At 43.6% G+C, this 16,158-nt stretch overlaps 1 protein-coding gene across 1 annotated transcript in view; it reads left to right on the forward strand.

Moving 5' to 3' along the window:
• Positions 1 to 891: 891 nt before the first annotated feature.
• Positions 892 to 16,158, forward strand: part of TSHZ3 (teashirt zinc finger homeobox 3) — a 60,457-nt gene continuing 45,190 nt past the window's right edge. The window contains exon 1 of the mRNA XM_042877269.1: positions 892 to 1,019. Coding sequence (XP_042733203.1) covers positions 980 to 1,019 — 40 coding nt within the window. The 5' untranslated portion in view covers positions 892 to 979. The remainder of the gene's footprint in view (positions 1,020 to 16,158) is intronic.

Raw genomic sequence — 16,158 nt, forward strand, 5'->3', positions numbered from 1 at the left:
AAAAAAAAAAAAAAAAAAAAAAAAAAAAAAAAAAAAAAAAACGAAAAAAAAAAGAAAAAACCCAAAATGCTCCGAAGAGAGAGAGAAAAGAAGGCGGCCTGCGAGCGGGCGCCCCGCAGAGCGGTGTGAGGGCGCTGCCCGCTGCCGCCCCGCGGCTGAAGGCGCTGCCGTTGACGGCCGCAGCGCCCCGCGCCCCCCCCCCCGCCCGCCCGCAGGCGCCAGCCAGGTGGGAGCCGCGGTCCCGGAGCGGGGCCGGGCCGAGGTGCGGAGCCACCTCCCGTCACCTGGCGGGGTCGGGGCGGGGGGGGCCGGGCCGAGGGGAACGCGGCGGGCGTGTGCGGAGCGGGGGGGCGGCGCCGAGCGGAGCGGCGGCGAAGTTGGGCGGCGGAGGGGGGGGTCTGCGCCGCGCCGGGAGTTGCGGGAGCGCGGCGCCGCGTCCCTCGGGCGGGATGTTTGAGTGACGCTGCGATCGTCTCGTTTCCCTTCAAGCTGTGCCTGTTGCCGCCGCCGCTCTTCCAGCGCCGAGCCCGGAGCCGCGGAGCGCCGAGTGCCGGCTGCAGCTCTCCGAGTGCCGCCCGGTGCTGCCGGCCCCATGCCGTGAGCGGCCCCGCGCCGGGGCAGGCGGAGGGCGCGGGGCGGGGTGCGGCGCCGAGGGCTCTCCCCGGCCCTCCCGCCCGCGCACCTCTTCGGGGGGCTTCCCCTCCTCCTTCCTCCGGGGCGATTTGTCAAACTTCCCCCCTCTTCTGCCAGCAGCAGCAGCAGCAGCAGCAGCAGCAGGGCTGTCCTCTCCTCTGTGCCGCCTCCTCCTCCTCCGCCGCCGCCTCCTCCTCCTCCTCCTCGGCATCGTGCATGCACAGCAACAAAAAATATATCCCCGACCCAGCCCTCGAGCCGAGACTGGAGCAGCGCAGCGGATCTCTGGGGCTAAAGCAACTCTTCCCACCCCCGCGCCGAGGCAGCCCCCCCCGCCGCCCGCAGCATGCCGAGGAGGAAGCAGCAGGCGCCCCGGCGCGCAGCAGGTACGGAACGGTACGGTACGGTGCGGTACGGAGCCGCCGTCTCCGCTCGGCTCTCCCCTCCGTCCCCGCCGCGGCCCCTTTCTCACGTTGCACGCCCGGCTTTGCGGAGGAACTCTCGGTCTGACGGCTCGGCAGCGGAGGGGGGGTGGGGGGGAGGGTATTTTCTTTTTTTCTTTTTTTCTTTTTTTTTTTTTTTGCCTTGGGGCTGCAGGGGTGGAGGCGCGTGGAAGCACTTTGGTACCCACTTCGCTGCGTCCCCAACTCTGCCCGCCGGCTGCCGGCAGCCGCGATGCGGGCAGGGCTGTGCACGCGTAGGGATGTCTGGCTGCCGGCACTGGGGGAAGGAGCCCAGTGCTGTCCGCTTCTAGCCCGTACTTTGGCAACTACTTTGCTTCCATTCTTCTTCATCCTCTTCTCTCTCAGAAAAATGATTTGCGAAAGGCAGCCAAAATACTGTATTTTATTTTTCTGTAAAAGAAGATAGCATGTGTATAACTGCACGGCTTGTGTGAATGAAGTGGTGGAGACGAGGTGGCTCGGGAGCCCGGCGGTGTGAGTTGGAGCTCCGCGCCTTGAGTGGGGTCCTCTGCCCAACTTTTACTCTCTGCTCCTGTCTCTGATGCTGCTGTGCAGCTGCGGGCCGGACAGCCACAGCCATGGGCCGGCCGCGTCCTTGGGCGCTCCTCTGCTAATCTCAATGATTCGTTCTTTATGAGCCCAGATGAAAGGCTGCAAAGGAAACCAAAGTAAAAAAAAAAAAAAAAAAAAAAAAAACCCCAAGGGGGGGGGTGGAATCTGTGCATTGTCAAATGACTGGCGAGTGTTTCTGATAGTGCTTTTACAACTTCCTCCATTTCTTGGTTTGGTTTTTTTTTTTGTTTGTTTTTTGTTTTTTTCAGAAATACTTTTTAGGGCTTTGTCCTGATGAGGCTTTTTGTTAGTTTGTTTTGCTTTCCTTCTGCCAGAAATGTCAACTCCTGTTAAACTTATGGAACGTTTTCTGGAAAAGATGAATTGAAAAGAGTAAAAAAACCAACCAAAGAAACATAATTTTACAATAATCCTTAGCTGGGGATATGTGGGCTGGAAAAGGTTTCCTTGGCCTGTTGCCATCCTTGATTTGATGGCTGATTGATCGCCTGTCATCTGGCTGCCTTTGATCTATTCATTCCCGATAAACATCAATAAATCACTTGCCATGGTAACGCCAGGCTGGGTGACGTCACACGTGGCCTGTCAGCTCCCTGTCAGTGCAACTCGTGGCGGCCGTGCCACACCGTCAGGACAGCCTGCCAGGCCTGGGGACCGCAGGTGACACCGTCCCTGCACCTGGAGCCTGGCCATGTAGGTGTCTGGGTCTGGTGCTAGGGTCTGGTAGCTGCAGTGGCAGTGGCGGGGCTGTAGTTGGGCTTGTGGCCTCCTCAGGCAGGGAGCCCGGCAGCCCGGAGCTCCAGGAGTGGGCTGTTCTTGGAGCGGTGTGCTGGGAAGCACGGCAGGGCTGCTGACAAGTTCTGTGAGCAGTGCTCTATGAGTTCAGTAAGCAGCAAGAGAGGAAAGGAGCACCCCAAACTGTGAGTGGCTGTCCTCGCTTCCTGTCTTCTCTTCTCTGGAGTACCTGTCTTCATCTGGTACTTCTAGCATAGAAAAGTGTGCTTTCTGGCAGCCCAGTTCCCTGTACTAACAGTTAAAAAGTTTCTGAAGTTTGCAAGTCCGATAGTGATACGATCTAGCAAATAATATCTTAGCCAAGTGCTTAATGTTTTTAATTTATCAACCGTGTCATCGAGTGACGCTTGTCAAATTAATTAAAAAGGTGAACTTTTTCTAGTATTTGGAAATTTCTGTTTTGTAACGTTAGCTTGGTTCTGTGAATTCTAGCTCTTCCAAGTGCTTGGCTTGTTCTCCAAACAGCGGTGCTTTACGCTGGGCTTTCTGTAGGCTGGGAGAAAATGCTTCTGCACTACAGAAGCATTCCGAGGTACCTTTATTCCTCTCTCTTCTACTTCCCGTCTCTTCCTCCTTTCTCAAATGAATCATCCATGATGTGTGATTTTTCATATTTAGCAGAAGTGTAATCTCTTTAAACTTTTAGCTTTTTGATAGCAACATTAAACATTTAGTATTGTGTATAATTGCTTCCAACTGAAATGCTGCTTTATTGGTCACATTGGAAATGTTACTTTTTCTAATAGCAGCAAAAGCTGCTGCTGCCTTTTTTTTTTTTTTTTCCTCCCCAACACGTTAAAAACAGCAAAGAAATAACAGGTTAGTTAAGAAATATTCATTACAAAAACTTGACTGCAGGACTAATAGGAGATGGAAGAATGGTTTTGCTCTATCAAAATGACCCGTCAAAACGACTTTGTTTCATATTTGATTTAATTGTCTCTCTCCTGACAGGCACATTCATCAATAGCTTAATGGTCAATCAGAAGTTGGCAGAGTGAGTGCTTTCATTCTTTCCCATACACTAGCTTTGGCTTTACTTTATCAAAATGCCTCTGCCTAATGGATATGGGGGATGTAGAATGACTGAAGGGCTACTTATTTGAGAAGAGTGAAAAAACAAGAACATTTATGCTGTTGATAAGTGCATGAAGATAAATAAGTGAGCTGTACGAGGGGTTTTATTTTAAGACAGAAGAAACTTACTTTTTTTTTTCCCCCCTTCTTTTTGGCTTCAGAACTGCGAGTTATAAGGTTCATGACTGCTTTTGTGGCATACTGAGAGTGATGACAAATTGATTGCTTGGTACTGAGAGGGAAAAAAAGGTGGTGGAGGGGGGAGAATTAAAGATGTCTGCTGATTGGTAACTCAGGAAATCCAGTCCCCAGCAACCTTGAGAATACTCGAGAATTTTTTTTCTCCAAACTGAAAGGTCCGCTCAGCCATAAAAAAAGAAAAGTTGTTTTGCCAGCTTCATTAGTGTTCACCTAATTAGCTGTAAACCTGATGGATTCCTGACAGCTTTAATGATTGGAGATGACAAGCTCCACGCAGTGTCATCCAGCAGAATTAGGTTTGCAGCTAGTTTGATGTAATCAAGTTGATATTACACAGTCCTGGTTGCCTTTAGTTGTGCATTAACTCAATTTTCTGCTGCAGGTGACAAATGGGCTTTGGTACCTGGATAATCATGTCATAGGAATTAGGGCCCTTTTAATGGTCTGGAGTAGAATAACAACAACAAAGAACTCTCAGCAGCACAGAGCTTGCAGACATAACAGACAGGTGCACAAATTCTTTATGTCTAGCCCAAGTGTTAACACCACACTGTAGAAGACTAAAGCTGTCTCTGAGAATCAAGAATCTGTAAAAATGATAATTTCAGTTTGTTTGCTCTGAGGCTCAGGTGAATATTGTAGATAAATTTGGGGGAGAAGTCAGGTGTCGCAGTGCTCTTTCACACCTGGTAAAGTGAGGGAGTGATCAGAATTGCTGCTCCGATGGCTGCTGTCATTTAAGGCAGAAGGAAGAAAATATTTATTAGTTAGAGACGATTGGCTAGCAAAGCTGAGGTACTGCATTAATAGAGGCTAGTCTCGTTCGTGCAAATAGTAATTATGTGCCCTTAAATTATAGCTTTCACTCATAGCTTTTTTAGAAACCTATCTATTTAAAAGATCAAGAAAATGTACTTCCTATTGACAGAAATGACTTAATACATATTCTGTATACATGTTTAGCTCTTTTGAATGGGGACTGGAAACTAAGGATTTGTTGGAAACGGACTTTTATTTTTTTTTGAATGAAACAATTATAGCATTTTAGGCCCAGACAATGACACTGAGTTTCAACCCTCTGGAAAAACAAACAAACTTTTTTTTTTTTTTGCTTCTTTCTTTCTTTTTTTTTTTTTTTTTTCTTTTTTAACGCAGCATGGTTTAAACCTTAGAGATATGTGCGCACTTCTTAGGCTGCTGCCAACTTCAGTGCTTACGTCCACAGGGCGCAGGCGGTCGGGGTGAACAGTGGAATCCATGGCAGCGCTTTCTGAGAGCTGCGGAGCGCTGCCACTTCTCGCAGACTTCAGGGCTCCTCGCAGTTTATCAGCGCCTCCAAAGCGAGGCCAGGAGAGCGCTGCAGGAGTACAGTTGTGAGCTGGCACGAAGGTTGTGCAGCCACATTTCCAGGCAGCTCCGAGTTCAGGAAGTTGAATGCTTTCTCTAATTTATGGGAATTGCTTGCCACTACATACATACCCCAAAAGTAAATGTAGCGATAAAGTAGACTACCTATAAAGGTACTTGCAGCGTCAGCCCTTGGTGCGTTATTTGCCTCCAAACCTGCCACATATTTCTCTGTTGGACAGAGATTCTTCCTAGCAGCAAGCTGACAAAATGATTAGTTATGGCTGTCCTCTTCTTCTTCTTCTTCTTTTTTTTTTTTTTTCCAGCAAAGTGTGAGGAACAATGCAAAAAAAAAAAAAAAAAAAAAAAAGAGAGAGAAAGGGGCATAAATATAAAAAGGCCTGATAGATTCCACTGAATATCCGTCTGGAAAACAGAATTTTCCAGAATCAGCTGCCATTTCTCCCATTAGCTTGACAGCTGTCAATTAGGGCTTCAGTGCTCTCCTGGGCCACAGTTTATTGCGTGCGGTTGATGTTGTCATTTTGTTCTCAGTTTTGCCTTAAGCACTATCATGAGCAGGAGTGAAATAGTCAATAACTGATGTATCAGCAGTTATTTCTTAAATTGGCTTACAAGTCTGCATTTTTCCTCTTTTTACTAAAGATTGTTTTGTAAAGTGATTAGAATGAATTGTGACTGCTGCAGGGTTATGGGAAATGCAGTGAAGCTAGGGTGAGTTAGCAGGATTGGAGTGGTTCCTTTTTTGTCAGTGCTGCTTCCAGGATTAGTGGGAACCGTAGAGAAAAGAGCACCTTTGGGCTGAAGTGTGTCAACATTTTGGAGTGTGCTGTGTGCACACTTATGTGCAAACTCATGGTGCTGGATGGGGAAGGAGAAGGAAGGTTTTGCCGGAACGTGAAGTAACCGTACGTGTTATCTTTCAGAGCAAGCCTTGTAGCTACTGGCTTTACGATATGGTAATCCATATTTTAATCCAGTGTCAGGACTGCTTCCTGGCGAATCCAGATATCGATTGTCAAATTTTAATAAAGCCCTATTTACAAGGTACAGCTAGGAGATGAAGCATTAAGATGCCTGAAGCGTTGCGTTGTCAAGTGTGTGTGTGTGTGTATGGCTATGATACAATACCGAAAATAACAGTTCCAGAGTGATCGTGGGTTATCTTATCTGTGCAATACTTCAGCATCGTTTACCAAACAATCCACCTCAGGTGTCTGAATGTGATTTTTTTTTTTTTTTCCTGTGTGTGGGTTTGTTGTTTTTTGTTTTTTGTTTTTTTTTTTTTAATTTGGTTACGCCCAAATTGTGGTTTATCAGCTTCGAGTTAAAAATGAAAGGTGAATACAATATATTGTATTTGGTAACAATGATATGGACTGGTACATCCAGACAGATAATATGCAGTTGTAATTAGACTGAATAGACAGGCATTCATTTTTAAATTCTTTGACACATGCATAAAATAGTCATATAATAAGATAAGATGACAATTTTATGTTAGGTTGATAAAGTGTCCCGATACATGCATTTAAATGTCTGTAAGCCTTTTTTTATCCAGACAGATTAATTCTAGTTTCCAGCATTTGCAGTTAGACATTAAATTAATTTTAAAAATCCCACTAAACAATGGCTGTGTTGCATTTGTTATTGTCATTACCTAAAGCAGGAGGACTGAGGAAAAAATCCAATTGATTTCTCTTGATTTCGGTATTTTAAAAAATGCGTAAAAATTGGCTCAAAGGATTTAAAGCATAGTTCATGAGAGACTGTGTAGTGGTTTTCTTAAGTATAATGATGCAGGATAGAACATTGTTAAGGGCTTGAAATTGTTTGTTACCGTTTCCATAAAAAGAACTGTAAGATTTGAGTAAGTAGAGCTTAATTTGAGGCTGTGAGATTTAATTCTCCTGAATTTCCCTGATCTTGCTGCTGAGAGGTATTCTGGTTATCTCAATAGAGAGACAGCCTGCAGAACTGAAACAGTTCTCAGTGCAAGCATCAACTTTAAGATATTTTTTAGGAAATGTTCAAAGGCTTTTTCCCCAGGGGCACGGGGAGAGTGGGGAAGGAGTTGCTGGAAGAGCATAAAATATCTGCAAGCCCTTTGCCAGTTCCATTACCTGCCTTGGGCGGACAGTAAAGGTGCAACTCCTCAAGAATAATCTAAGTTCATATTTTAGACTTAATTATAAATTATTAATTAATTCTGTCAGGACACATGTTATTAATTATGACTCTCTCTTCTTCATTCAGAACAGCTGTTGGGAATCGCTAAGCTCACTGTATTTGTTGGTGTGGGAGTTCACCAAACGAAGAACTCTTCCTTCCCAGCTTGCCTCACCACTCACCTCCCATTCTTTTCATGCGAGGGATTATTTGTAAGCAGCGAAGCCAAACTTGACATTGGTTGGAATAAATACAAGTTCCGAAGTGATTCAGTGCACTTGCAATTAGTTAACGTTTTTATGGGAGTGCCTGTCCATAAATAATTCTCCTTTTCGCGAGGCTCTGTGGTGGTACAGAGGTCAGAAGGGCGCTGAGCAAGCCCTGGGGAGCGGGGCAGCTCTCGTGCCCTTCCCAGGCTCCTGCCAAACTGGACACATTAGTGCAGGGGAGAGGGCTGGTTTATTATTCATTTGGAATGATTCAAATTCATTTACTTTTGATATTTCCATCATTAAATTGAGCCCTCTGTTTCAGTTTCTTATGTGTTCTTTGCAGAATGCATGTTGCATAAAATAGGCAATTTTTAATGAACAATTTAATGTAAATGGGTTCTGAATTTAAATTAATATTAATGAAGCTTTGAGTGAATTTATTTTGCATACGTAAAGGCTTGTAACTCTTTCACCCATACACTCCTGTCTTTATGTACTAACACACCGGTTAGGTGAATTGGCTAGTTTCCATATTTCATGATTGAAAAACTTGAATGGATTTTACATGGGTATTTGTGCTAGTGTGGCTCTGTGCAGGTTAGCATCTCTATTAGGTACAGTACCGCCTTTATGTTCAGGTTTCTGGAGTTTACATTTGAAACGCGTTACCCTACCTGTTTTATACCGTTTTTTCTACTTCTGCTTTGCCTTTATGCTCAGAGGAAAAAAAATATATATATTCCAACAATAGTCACTACAGTCAAGATGTTTTCTTTCTTTGCCTTACCTCTAATGCATTATGTATTTAGGAATGATGGGATGTTCTATAATTAATTCTGTTAGATGTAATTGCTATAATCACTTTGATGCTACACATAATAAAAGTAATATGGTAAGCATAGGAAAAAATGTAAACACCTTATTGTAACACTTTATTTAAAATTCTTTTAAAAATCTCATTTGGAACGGAACCTCCGCTTTGTCAGTGGTAATATTTACTTTAAAGCACATTACGTAGTAAACGCATGAATTTTGGATACTGAAAAGATTCTGACTGGCAGGTTGTCTTATCTGAGCGCGCACGTATTTCTGAGTGTACTCCATTGAGGTTGTAGTTCATTAAGAAGCCACTCTTCAGCGTTGCTACAAGTGACATGCAAATATCACCGTCTATCTCATGAAATAAGAGATGAACTTGTACACTGTATTAAAATCCAGTATGTAGTAAATAACACAGAAGTGGAGTTGTATAACTGGAGGCTGCTTTGTGGTGCAAAATTATGGGAAAAATAAAAAGTATGAAGGGTAGCATGTAACTAGAGAGGGAGTTTCTCAGGCGTGGTCCCAAGTGGGAAAAAGACTGTAAAAGAAAAGGATGTTCCTCTCCCCTCCCCCCCCCATTTTTTTTTCTAGCAAGTAGCTATGAGTTATTGTTTGCAAACACAGTTTTTGATAGGGAGGAAATGAAAAAAATGTGTGCAATGGGTTAAGCTGTGTGGTTGATATCCCCAGTTCTGAAACAAAAAATGCTAATATGGCCATAGTTCTTAGTTAGTTGCACACCATACTTAATGCTGCAAAGGTCACTTGGTTTTATGAGCCAGCTTCATCTATGAATTTGTATGTTTCCCCCCAAATTTATATGTTACTCTCCTGTATTTTCTAAGCAATTGAGTGTGCAAATCATGGTAAAACTGGAAAGAAAATTAGAAATATCCATTTAGTGTGGACAAAGGAAAGATTTATTATTATTTTTTTGCTAGTGTAATTTTCGAATAATGCATAGTCCTCGCATGGAGAGCAGAAGTATTACATTTAACTTCTGTAAGCTGAACAAACAAACCCCAACCAACCTCTCGCTGGATTGCTCTAAGGAAGAACAGAACAGGGTGCTGTTTTTGAGTATCTCTGGGACTGGGCTTGCTGCCTGAAGTCCTTTTCCTGCTAGGTCAAGCCTGTTGCTGGAGGGCCAGATCTCAGCAGGGGCCTCCTGTAGGCTTGGCGAGGCCGTTGGAGACTGGCAGCCATCAGTCATCCATCTGTGACACAGAGTCTGTTTTTGATGGCAGGGATGATAAAAGGCCTGGGAACTGTATAGGCCCTTGTAATCAGGGCCAGTGCTGACATCCTTCTCAACTTTGACAGCTTCTTCCTTTTCTCTCTTCACCGCCAAGACTGTCTCAACTGATTTTTTTTTTTTCTCTCTCTTGTTTCATGTACTTGATCAGTCTCAGATGCTGGGAATTATTTTTTTCTGCAGGGAGGGGGAGTGTTTCTTTTGGTTTGTGGGTTGGGCAGGTGTGAGAGGAAGTCTGTTTTTTTTTTTTTTTTTTTTTTTTTTTACTGTAGGCCTGTTGCTAATTAATGTTCCTCCATAAGATTCTGTCGGAGTTGAGTAATGTTTTTGATCTTTATGCCTGATAACTGCATACTTAATGAGATTTCAAAGCTGTGAGTGCAGCTCCCTACAATTATTGACAGATGCCTTTTCTTTGCCATTGGGTTCAGCTTCATAAATCCTCCTGCAGTAATGAGGTTCAGAAGTGCCACCCTGCCAGTGAGCTAATGAAAGAGGGGGGGAGGGAGGGAACAGCTCATGCCTGCCTGACACATTTTTTTCCTTTAAAATTTACTATGCAGATGTCAAGCTGTGGGACGATTACTTCAAACATGCTAATTTTTATCTTGCTTTTGTGTCAAGCCTGCATGCCATTCCTCCCCCCCCCCCCAATAATAAATAAAAATAGAAACCTCAACCTATTTAAATTTTATCATGGATCATAACTATTGAAGACTTTGATATATGTGTGTTCTTTTCCAGTTTCCAGTCAGTGGAACAGTTTTTGTTGAAATCCGAAGGGCAGAGAGAGGATATATATATGTATGAAAGCTAGCATTAAGAAAAAGGCAAAAACAAAAGCCCAGAGCCCCAGCTCCGCCGGCCGCCCATCAGCCTGCCCTCACCGTGCACTTGAAACATCGTAGATTTCATTTTAGAGTTCTGAAACTAAATCCTGGCGGAGAATAGCCGCACCGTGCCAAACAGTCGATTTCCTTTTCAGCAGGGCCATCCATCACGGACCCACCCTTCCCTCCTGACAGAATGACACGTGTCATTTATCACACGGCCCCGCCAGCAGTGCGGGGGCAGCGCCGCGGGGATGGCTGCACGCCCGGGGCTGCGTGGCTGCGGGGCTGCGCGGGGCCTGCGGTGACCGGGCCGCTTGTGCTCACGTTGGGTGCATTCCCTGGTGTTGGTTGGTTGCCTCATGCTGCTCCCTTTCTTCTCCCCCTACTCCTCCCCCCCTTCAGGATCTTGCCCTCCTGTCTTTCCTTCTCTCTTTTTTTTTTCTTTTTTTTTTTTTTCTTCTTTTTTTTTTTAAGTTTGGCAGTTGGGAAAAACTGGCTGACACGTATCATTCAAGCAGCACCAGCTTGCTGGGGGTTGTGTAAATGAATCTGGGAGCTCTTGGTTTCACATGATTCAAACGTGCATTATTGAAGATGGATGTTCCTTAAAAAAAGATTGATGATGGATATCAGGCTTATAGTGCCATTTATCATTTTGAATATTATTTAGACTTGCCGTGTAAAGCTGTAACTTGAGAGTCGGATGAGCTGGGACAGAATGGAGGCCTCAACGTGCATGCTTTGATTGATGGCTTTGCTTTCTCATTGTTTGTTACCAGATACTAGCCAGTCATTATAGGAGTGCCTTACAATTGTTTTAGTGGCTGGATTTCTGGGTATGCATGTGTGTGCGTTTGTATAACAGGGAGACAGGCAGGCAGAGACAGAGTTAAGTTTTCAGTGAGAGCATTTCAATAATTGTAAAGAATGTAGACAAAGCTATGGCCCATGCAAAGATACTGGCAGTCTTTGCATGAATACAGCTACATGCCGTACATAACACTAAAACATAAGCTGGAGTGCGGCTGTTCCAGCCCAGCATTGTCAGACATCGGCAGTTCCAATATAAAAATATGCTGTAAAATGTGCTTGTGAGCAGATTAAAACAACCCAGCTTCCTTTCGCTAATAGGCTATGCTTTGGTCCCACAATAGCCAAGAAAACAAAGTTCTAGAATGTAATTATTTCAGCGTTTACATTTTTCTTTTCCATCCACCCTCTTCCCTCAGTGCTGTGCATCTGTGGACCTTAGCATTCTCTGCCAGGTGTCCGGACTGCGCCTGGAGGTGGGCAGCCTGCCCACACAGATACCGAGGTCAGTCGCTTCCCCTTTTGAAGCACTTTTGCTGGAGCCAGGACACCCCCACCTGCTGGAAGAATTAAGGAAGCAGCCTTATATTGGCAATTAGGTCTTAACCTGGAAGCGCAGGCAGCGATTGTAGCGAGGTAGTCCAGCAACAGAGCGGCTGCACCGACAAGCAGTGCCAAAAGCGGAGGTGCTGAGGCATTCGCTCACAAGCGGCCCTGGGTGAGTGCCGTGTGCAGCCTGGGTAAACTAGTTCCAAGTTGACAAACTATTGAATGTTTCCTGCCCGGAACATGGTGCAAAAATCTCATAAACAGGAGTGGTAGGTAAAATTAGGTGAGAGTGGCTTTTTGCTGAATCAGCCTTGAATTTGCACAGATAGATGGTATTTTTGAAATGCTGCTTGTCACATGAAATCTGAGTGCGGGAAGCCTGCCTAGCGTGTGGGAATTAGAGCAACATTTAATAAACAATGTGGAGCATTTAGGTTGTAATGTGTTTCACTGAGCCATCAGGGACTTTATAGAGAGAATTTACAGAAAAGAGTTTTTCAGAAATCTGCTGTTTGTTATTGTTTCTTCCAGTTTGGTTCAGCTTGCTTTTGGTGTGCTCCGTCAGCTGCCGAAAGTAAGAAGAATTCAAGTTTATGTTCTTCATTAAAGTACAGCATCTTGAGAAAAATCTGCACGAACATAATATTTTCTATAACGTCTTCAGCAGCAGAAGGTGAAACTTTGATCTCCTACCCCTGCACTTGTGTAACACAGTAGGTAATTGAAGTACAAGTGCCAATTTGCTGGAACAATTGTAAACACACCTTGATACAAATGGCATCATTGCATTCTTACTGATTAGAAAACTTTGCTATTAATAGACACAAAGTCCATTTCAGGTGTAATTGGTAAGGAGCTGAGTGCACTCATGGGAAGAAACCTTGTTTTGTTTTTTGTTCGCTTTTATTCTTATCCCTTTTTTCAGTTTTATAGCTGGAGACATGATTTATTGCAGCCATCCATCTTTGGGGCTCATCCATCACATCCTGGTTGCTAGGCAATCATGGCAGCAGCTGTTTGCTTTGAATCAGACAGAAAAGTTGTCAATCATCAAAGGCAGGTGAATAGCATTAGAAACACGCTATTGTCAGACGGAATAATTAATCAAAGAGAGAAAAGATAATTAAAAAGATATGACCCTTGCAAGTACTTGCTCTGGGTTGCCTGGAAAAAAGAAAAACTGCCTAGTCTTTTCTAGACACTTAAGCAGCTGAGGGCTGATAAAATATGCACTCTGCAGTGCATAGTTTTTAATTAATTGAAAAAGGTTCAACATTCAAAGACGATGCTGGAGAAAAGTCTGATTATGAGCAGAAGTAATATTTATTGTTTGCATGAAAGGCTTGACATGGAGTTCTAACTTTCTGTCACAAATCTCTTGCATGCTTGCACTAAGCCTCTTTCAGCATTACTATCTTCACTGGCAGTTACTGGAGTGTGCGGTTAGTCAGTCCAGGGCAGGTCCTATGGCTTTCATCCAGTCTCTTCATTCTGGGCCACCTTTTCAGTGTATTGTCTCATTTGCCATCCTGTGCAGCAGCTATCGGAGTTGCTCGAGCTCTGCCATCTGAAAGGCAGGTGAAGCTTGGCGATTCTGAGCAGTGCTCTTCATTCAGCACGCAGAAGGTGTTGAGGAGTAACTTTCTCATTTCCAGTCAGTATGTGGAGAACTGACTCTTGTGAGCTGATTCCTGAACCAATTTTTCCAGCAGTCCAACTACTTTTAGCTGAAATGACAAAAAGGGTTTTATCAAGCCCGATTTCCAACTCCTTGGAGTTTGGATTACCTGGCAGGAGGTTCGGCATAGCATGGACCAGCGCAAGCTTACGTAGGGATGCGCTTGTAGTTGAGAGCATCGCTGACCCAGTGCTTGCAAAAGAGCTTGTGCTGCTGCCACGCCACAAAGTACGTGCATTAGTTGGAACACTGCTGTTGAGCAGAGCTGGGTCTCTGAAGCCAGAGTACCCTGAGCAGTCACTGTGAGAATGGAATGTCATATTTTTGATGGGTGGGCAAAGCACAAAATTAAAAATACACTCATGTAGACAAATTAAAAATACTTTGGAATTTGTGCATATTCAGAAGCTGAGGTGTCCATGGACATACCAATCACAGTAGAGCTGAGGTATACTGCTTGCACTAACTGTAGTTGGTTGTTTTTTTTTTTTTTTTTTACTATTTTGTAAGTAGTGAAACAGAGATGTTTTTTGCTTTTGCTTTTACTCTTTTTCTTGACTCATCTTTTGATTTCATACTACTTTTACTGTGAGTGCTAGGACCTGATAAAGAAACTTCAAGTTTGTGCAGCCAGGGGAACAGAAATACTGTTTTCAGCATCAAGACCGAATAACAGTGTTGATTATCAGTACAATTTGATGTATGTCATGAAATACTGGGAATTAAAAACAACTGAATGAAGATCTTGTGCACCGTTATTGCACGTCCCATCCCTTTCACACTGGATAATTCCTTGGATTATTCTTTGCGTAATTTTCTGCAGCAATCTTTCAAAAGCAGCTCCTCTGCTAAGTGTGTGTAGCTTACATCACTTTTTCTGCTTTCCCTATTTCACAAATAACCTTTCTAGTATTTACTTAGAAATGGAGAACACAGCTAAGAAGGAAACAGTGTAGCATCTGAGTGCTGGTATGACACATCTGCTGTATGGAGCTATGGCAGTTCCCATCCTGGTAGCCGAAAGCTGGGATTGCAGTGTGCTCAGATGGCTTAGAGACATCTGTAGCTCTGATGAACATTTTATGTTGGTGAATCCCCCGAACTTTGTGATCACCAAAATTTATGTGAGAAATAGAAAAGTCACTCTGAAAGCATAGTAGTGTGCATTAGCTTTAGGAATATCCTGCATGCGTCGTGTGAAAAAGGTCAGCGTTACTCATAGCTAATAGCATAGCACTTCTGTGTGAAGTCAGGATGTTATCTAGAGTTGTTGGCAGGTAATTTTTTTAATTGGGTTAAGTTCTGATTTTCTTCTAAAAGTAATAATTCTGTTTGACATATTATTGATATTTTTTGGTCATAGGTGCATAGGCCCTCTGACTGTATAGGGCAGGTAGGTAGATGGTTGTGTGTAGGCATGCAGAGTTTTCTGCAGCATCTTGTTGTATGTTATATAAATGTGGAGGAGTCTTACTTGCACGTAGGGTGATATGCTTAGGGCTACAGAACCTTTTCCTTCTTTGTTGTGAAACTGCCGCTTCTCCTTTTCAGCACCTCCACTGTCTTTTCTAGTATTTACAGTATTTCTGATCTGCTGATCACAGTTTTATTTATTGGTAGCAGAACTGTGGCAGTGGTATCCTAATAAGAGGATGTATAGTACTGAAGTCAATAAAATGTTGGATAAGAGATGTATGGATAGGTGGCCGCGTGTTGGAATATAGGCAACTTATTGTTTGATCTGATAGTGATTTCATAGCTGATTAAAGACAAAAGTTCCTTATGATTATGATAATCTCTTTCCGTCTGCTCATTAAATTTAGGTGTGTCATTTCCCACTGATTTTTCTTAGTTTCTTTTCCATGTGTGTTCTTGAGAAGAGTTGGAATAGCTGTTCCTCATTCTCAGTATTTATTGATTCACAAGTGAAAGAGGTTGGACTCCATGAAAGGATTTTTCTGTCCTAGTCTTCCTCACCCTTCCCCAAGCGCAGGTTTATTTTGCATTTCCATGAAAGAAACTGCTTGGGAAGTTGAAATACCTTGGTACAGTGTGTGCCAAAGCTAAATTGCTTTTTTGTTCATATGGAGTGAAAAATGGACAGAATATGTCAAACATTAGAATCTTAGCAGATAGTAAACTGTTTTGCTTTAACTGGTGGAAGAATGTGCAAAGAGAATTTAAAATATACAGTCAAACAATAATCAAGCATTTGTCAGTATTTAGCTCACTGCATTAAGCATAGTATATCAGTTTGAACCACGGAGTTACATGACATTTGGGTACTGAGAAAAATACCTGAAGGAAATACAGGTAACCTGCTTGGCTGAACCATACCTTATGCTTGACTGCACTGATTAGGCCTATAATGCTTACTCCTTCTCAGTGCACATGCCTGTGTATTCTGCCCTCTTCCAGTAGAGCTCTTTGGTTTTACTCGTGAGCGCTACCCGTCTTACTGCAAGAGGTCCAGGGTACTCCTGACAGTCTTTAGAGAGCATCATCTCCTTCAAGGATTGAAAATATGTGCTTACTTCAGAAGATTTCTAATATGAGACACTTCTTATTCCGCATTTTTAAGGTTAGTTGCCCTTTTTATTCCTCTCAGTGTAGCTTGCTGTTCCATCTTTTATACACATAGTGATTTTAGGGTTTCCTAAACCCTACAAGGCTGTGCAGTGATACAGAAATATTTCTTATCTCTAATTTTCAGTTTGTC

The sequence above is a fragment of the Lagopus leucura genome, unplaced genomic scaffold, assembly GCF_019238085.1.
Source record: "Lagopus leucura isolate 7727_CA_CO unplaced genomic scaffold, USGS_WTPT01 Super-Scaffold_100017, whole genome shotgun sequence".
Taxonomy (NCBI): domain Eukaryota; kingdom Metazoa; phylum Chordata; class Aves; order Galliformes; family Phasianidae; genus Lagopus; species Lagopus leucura.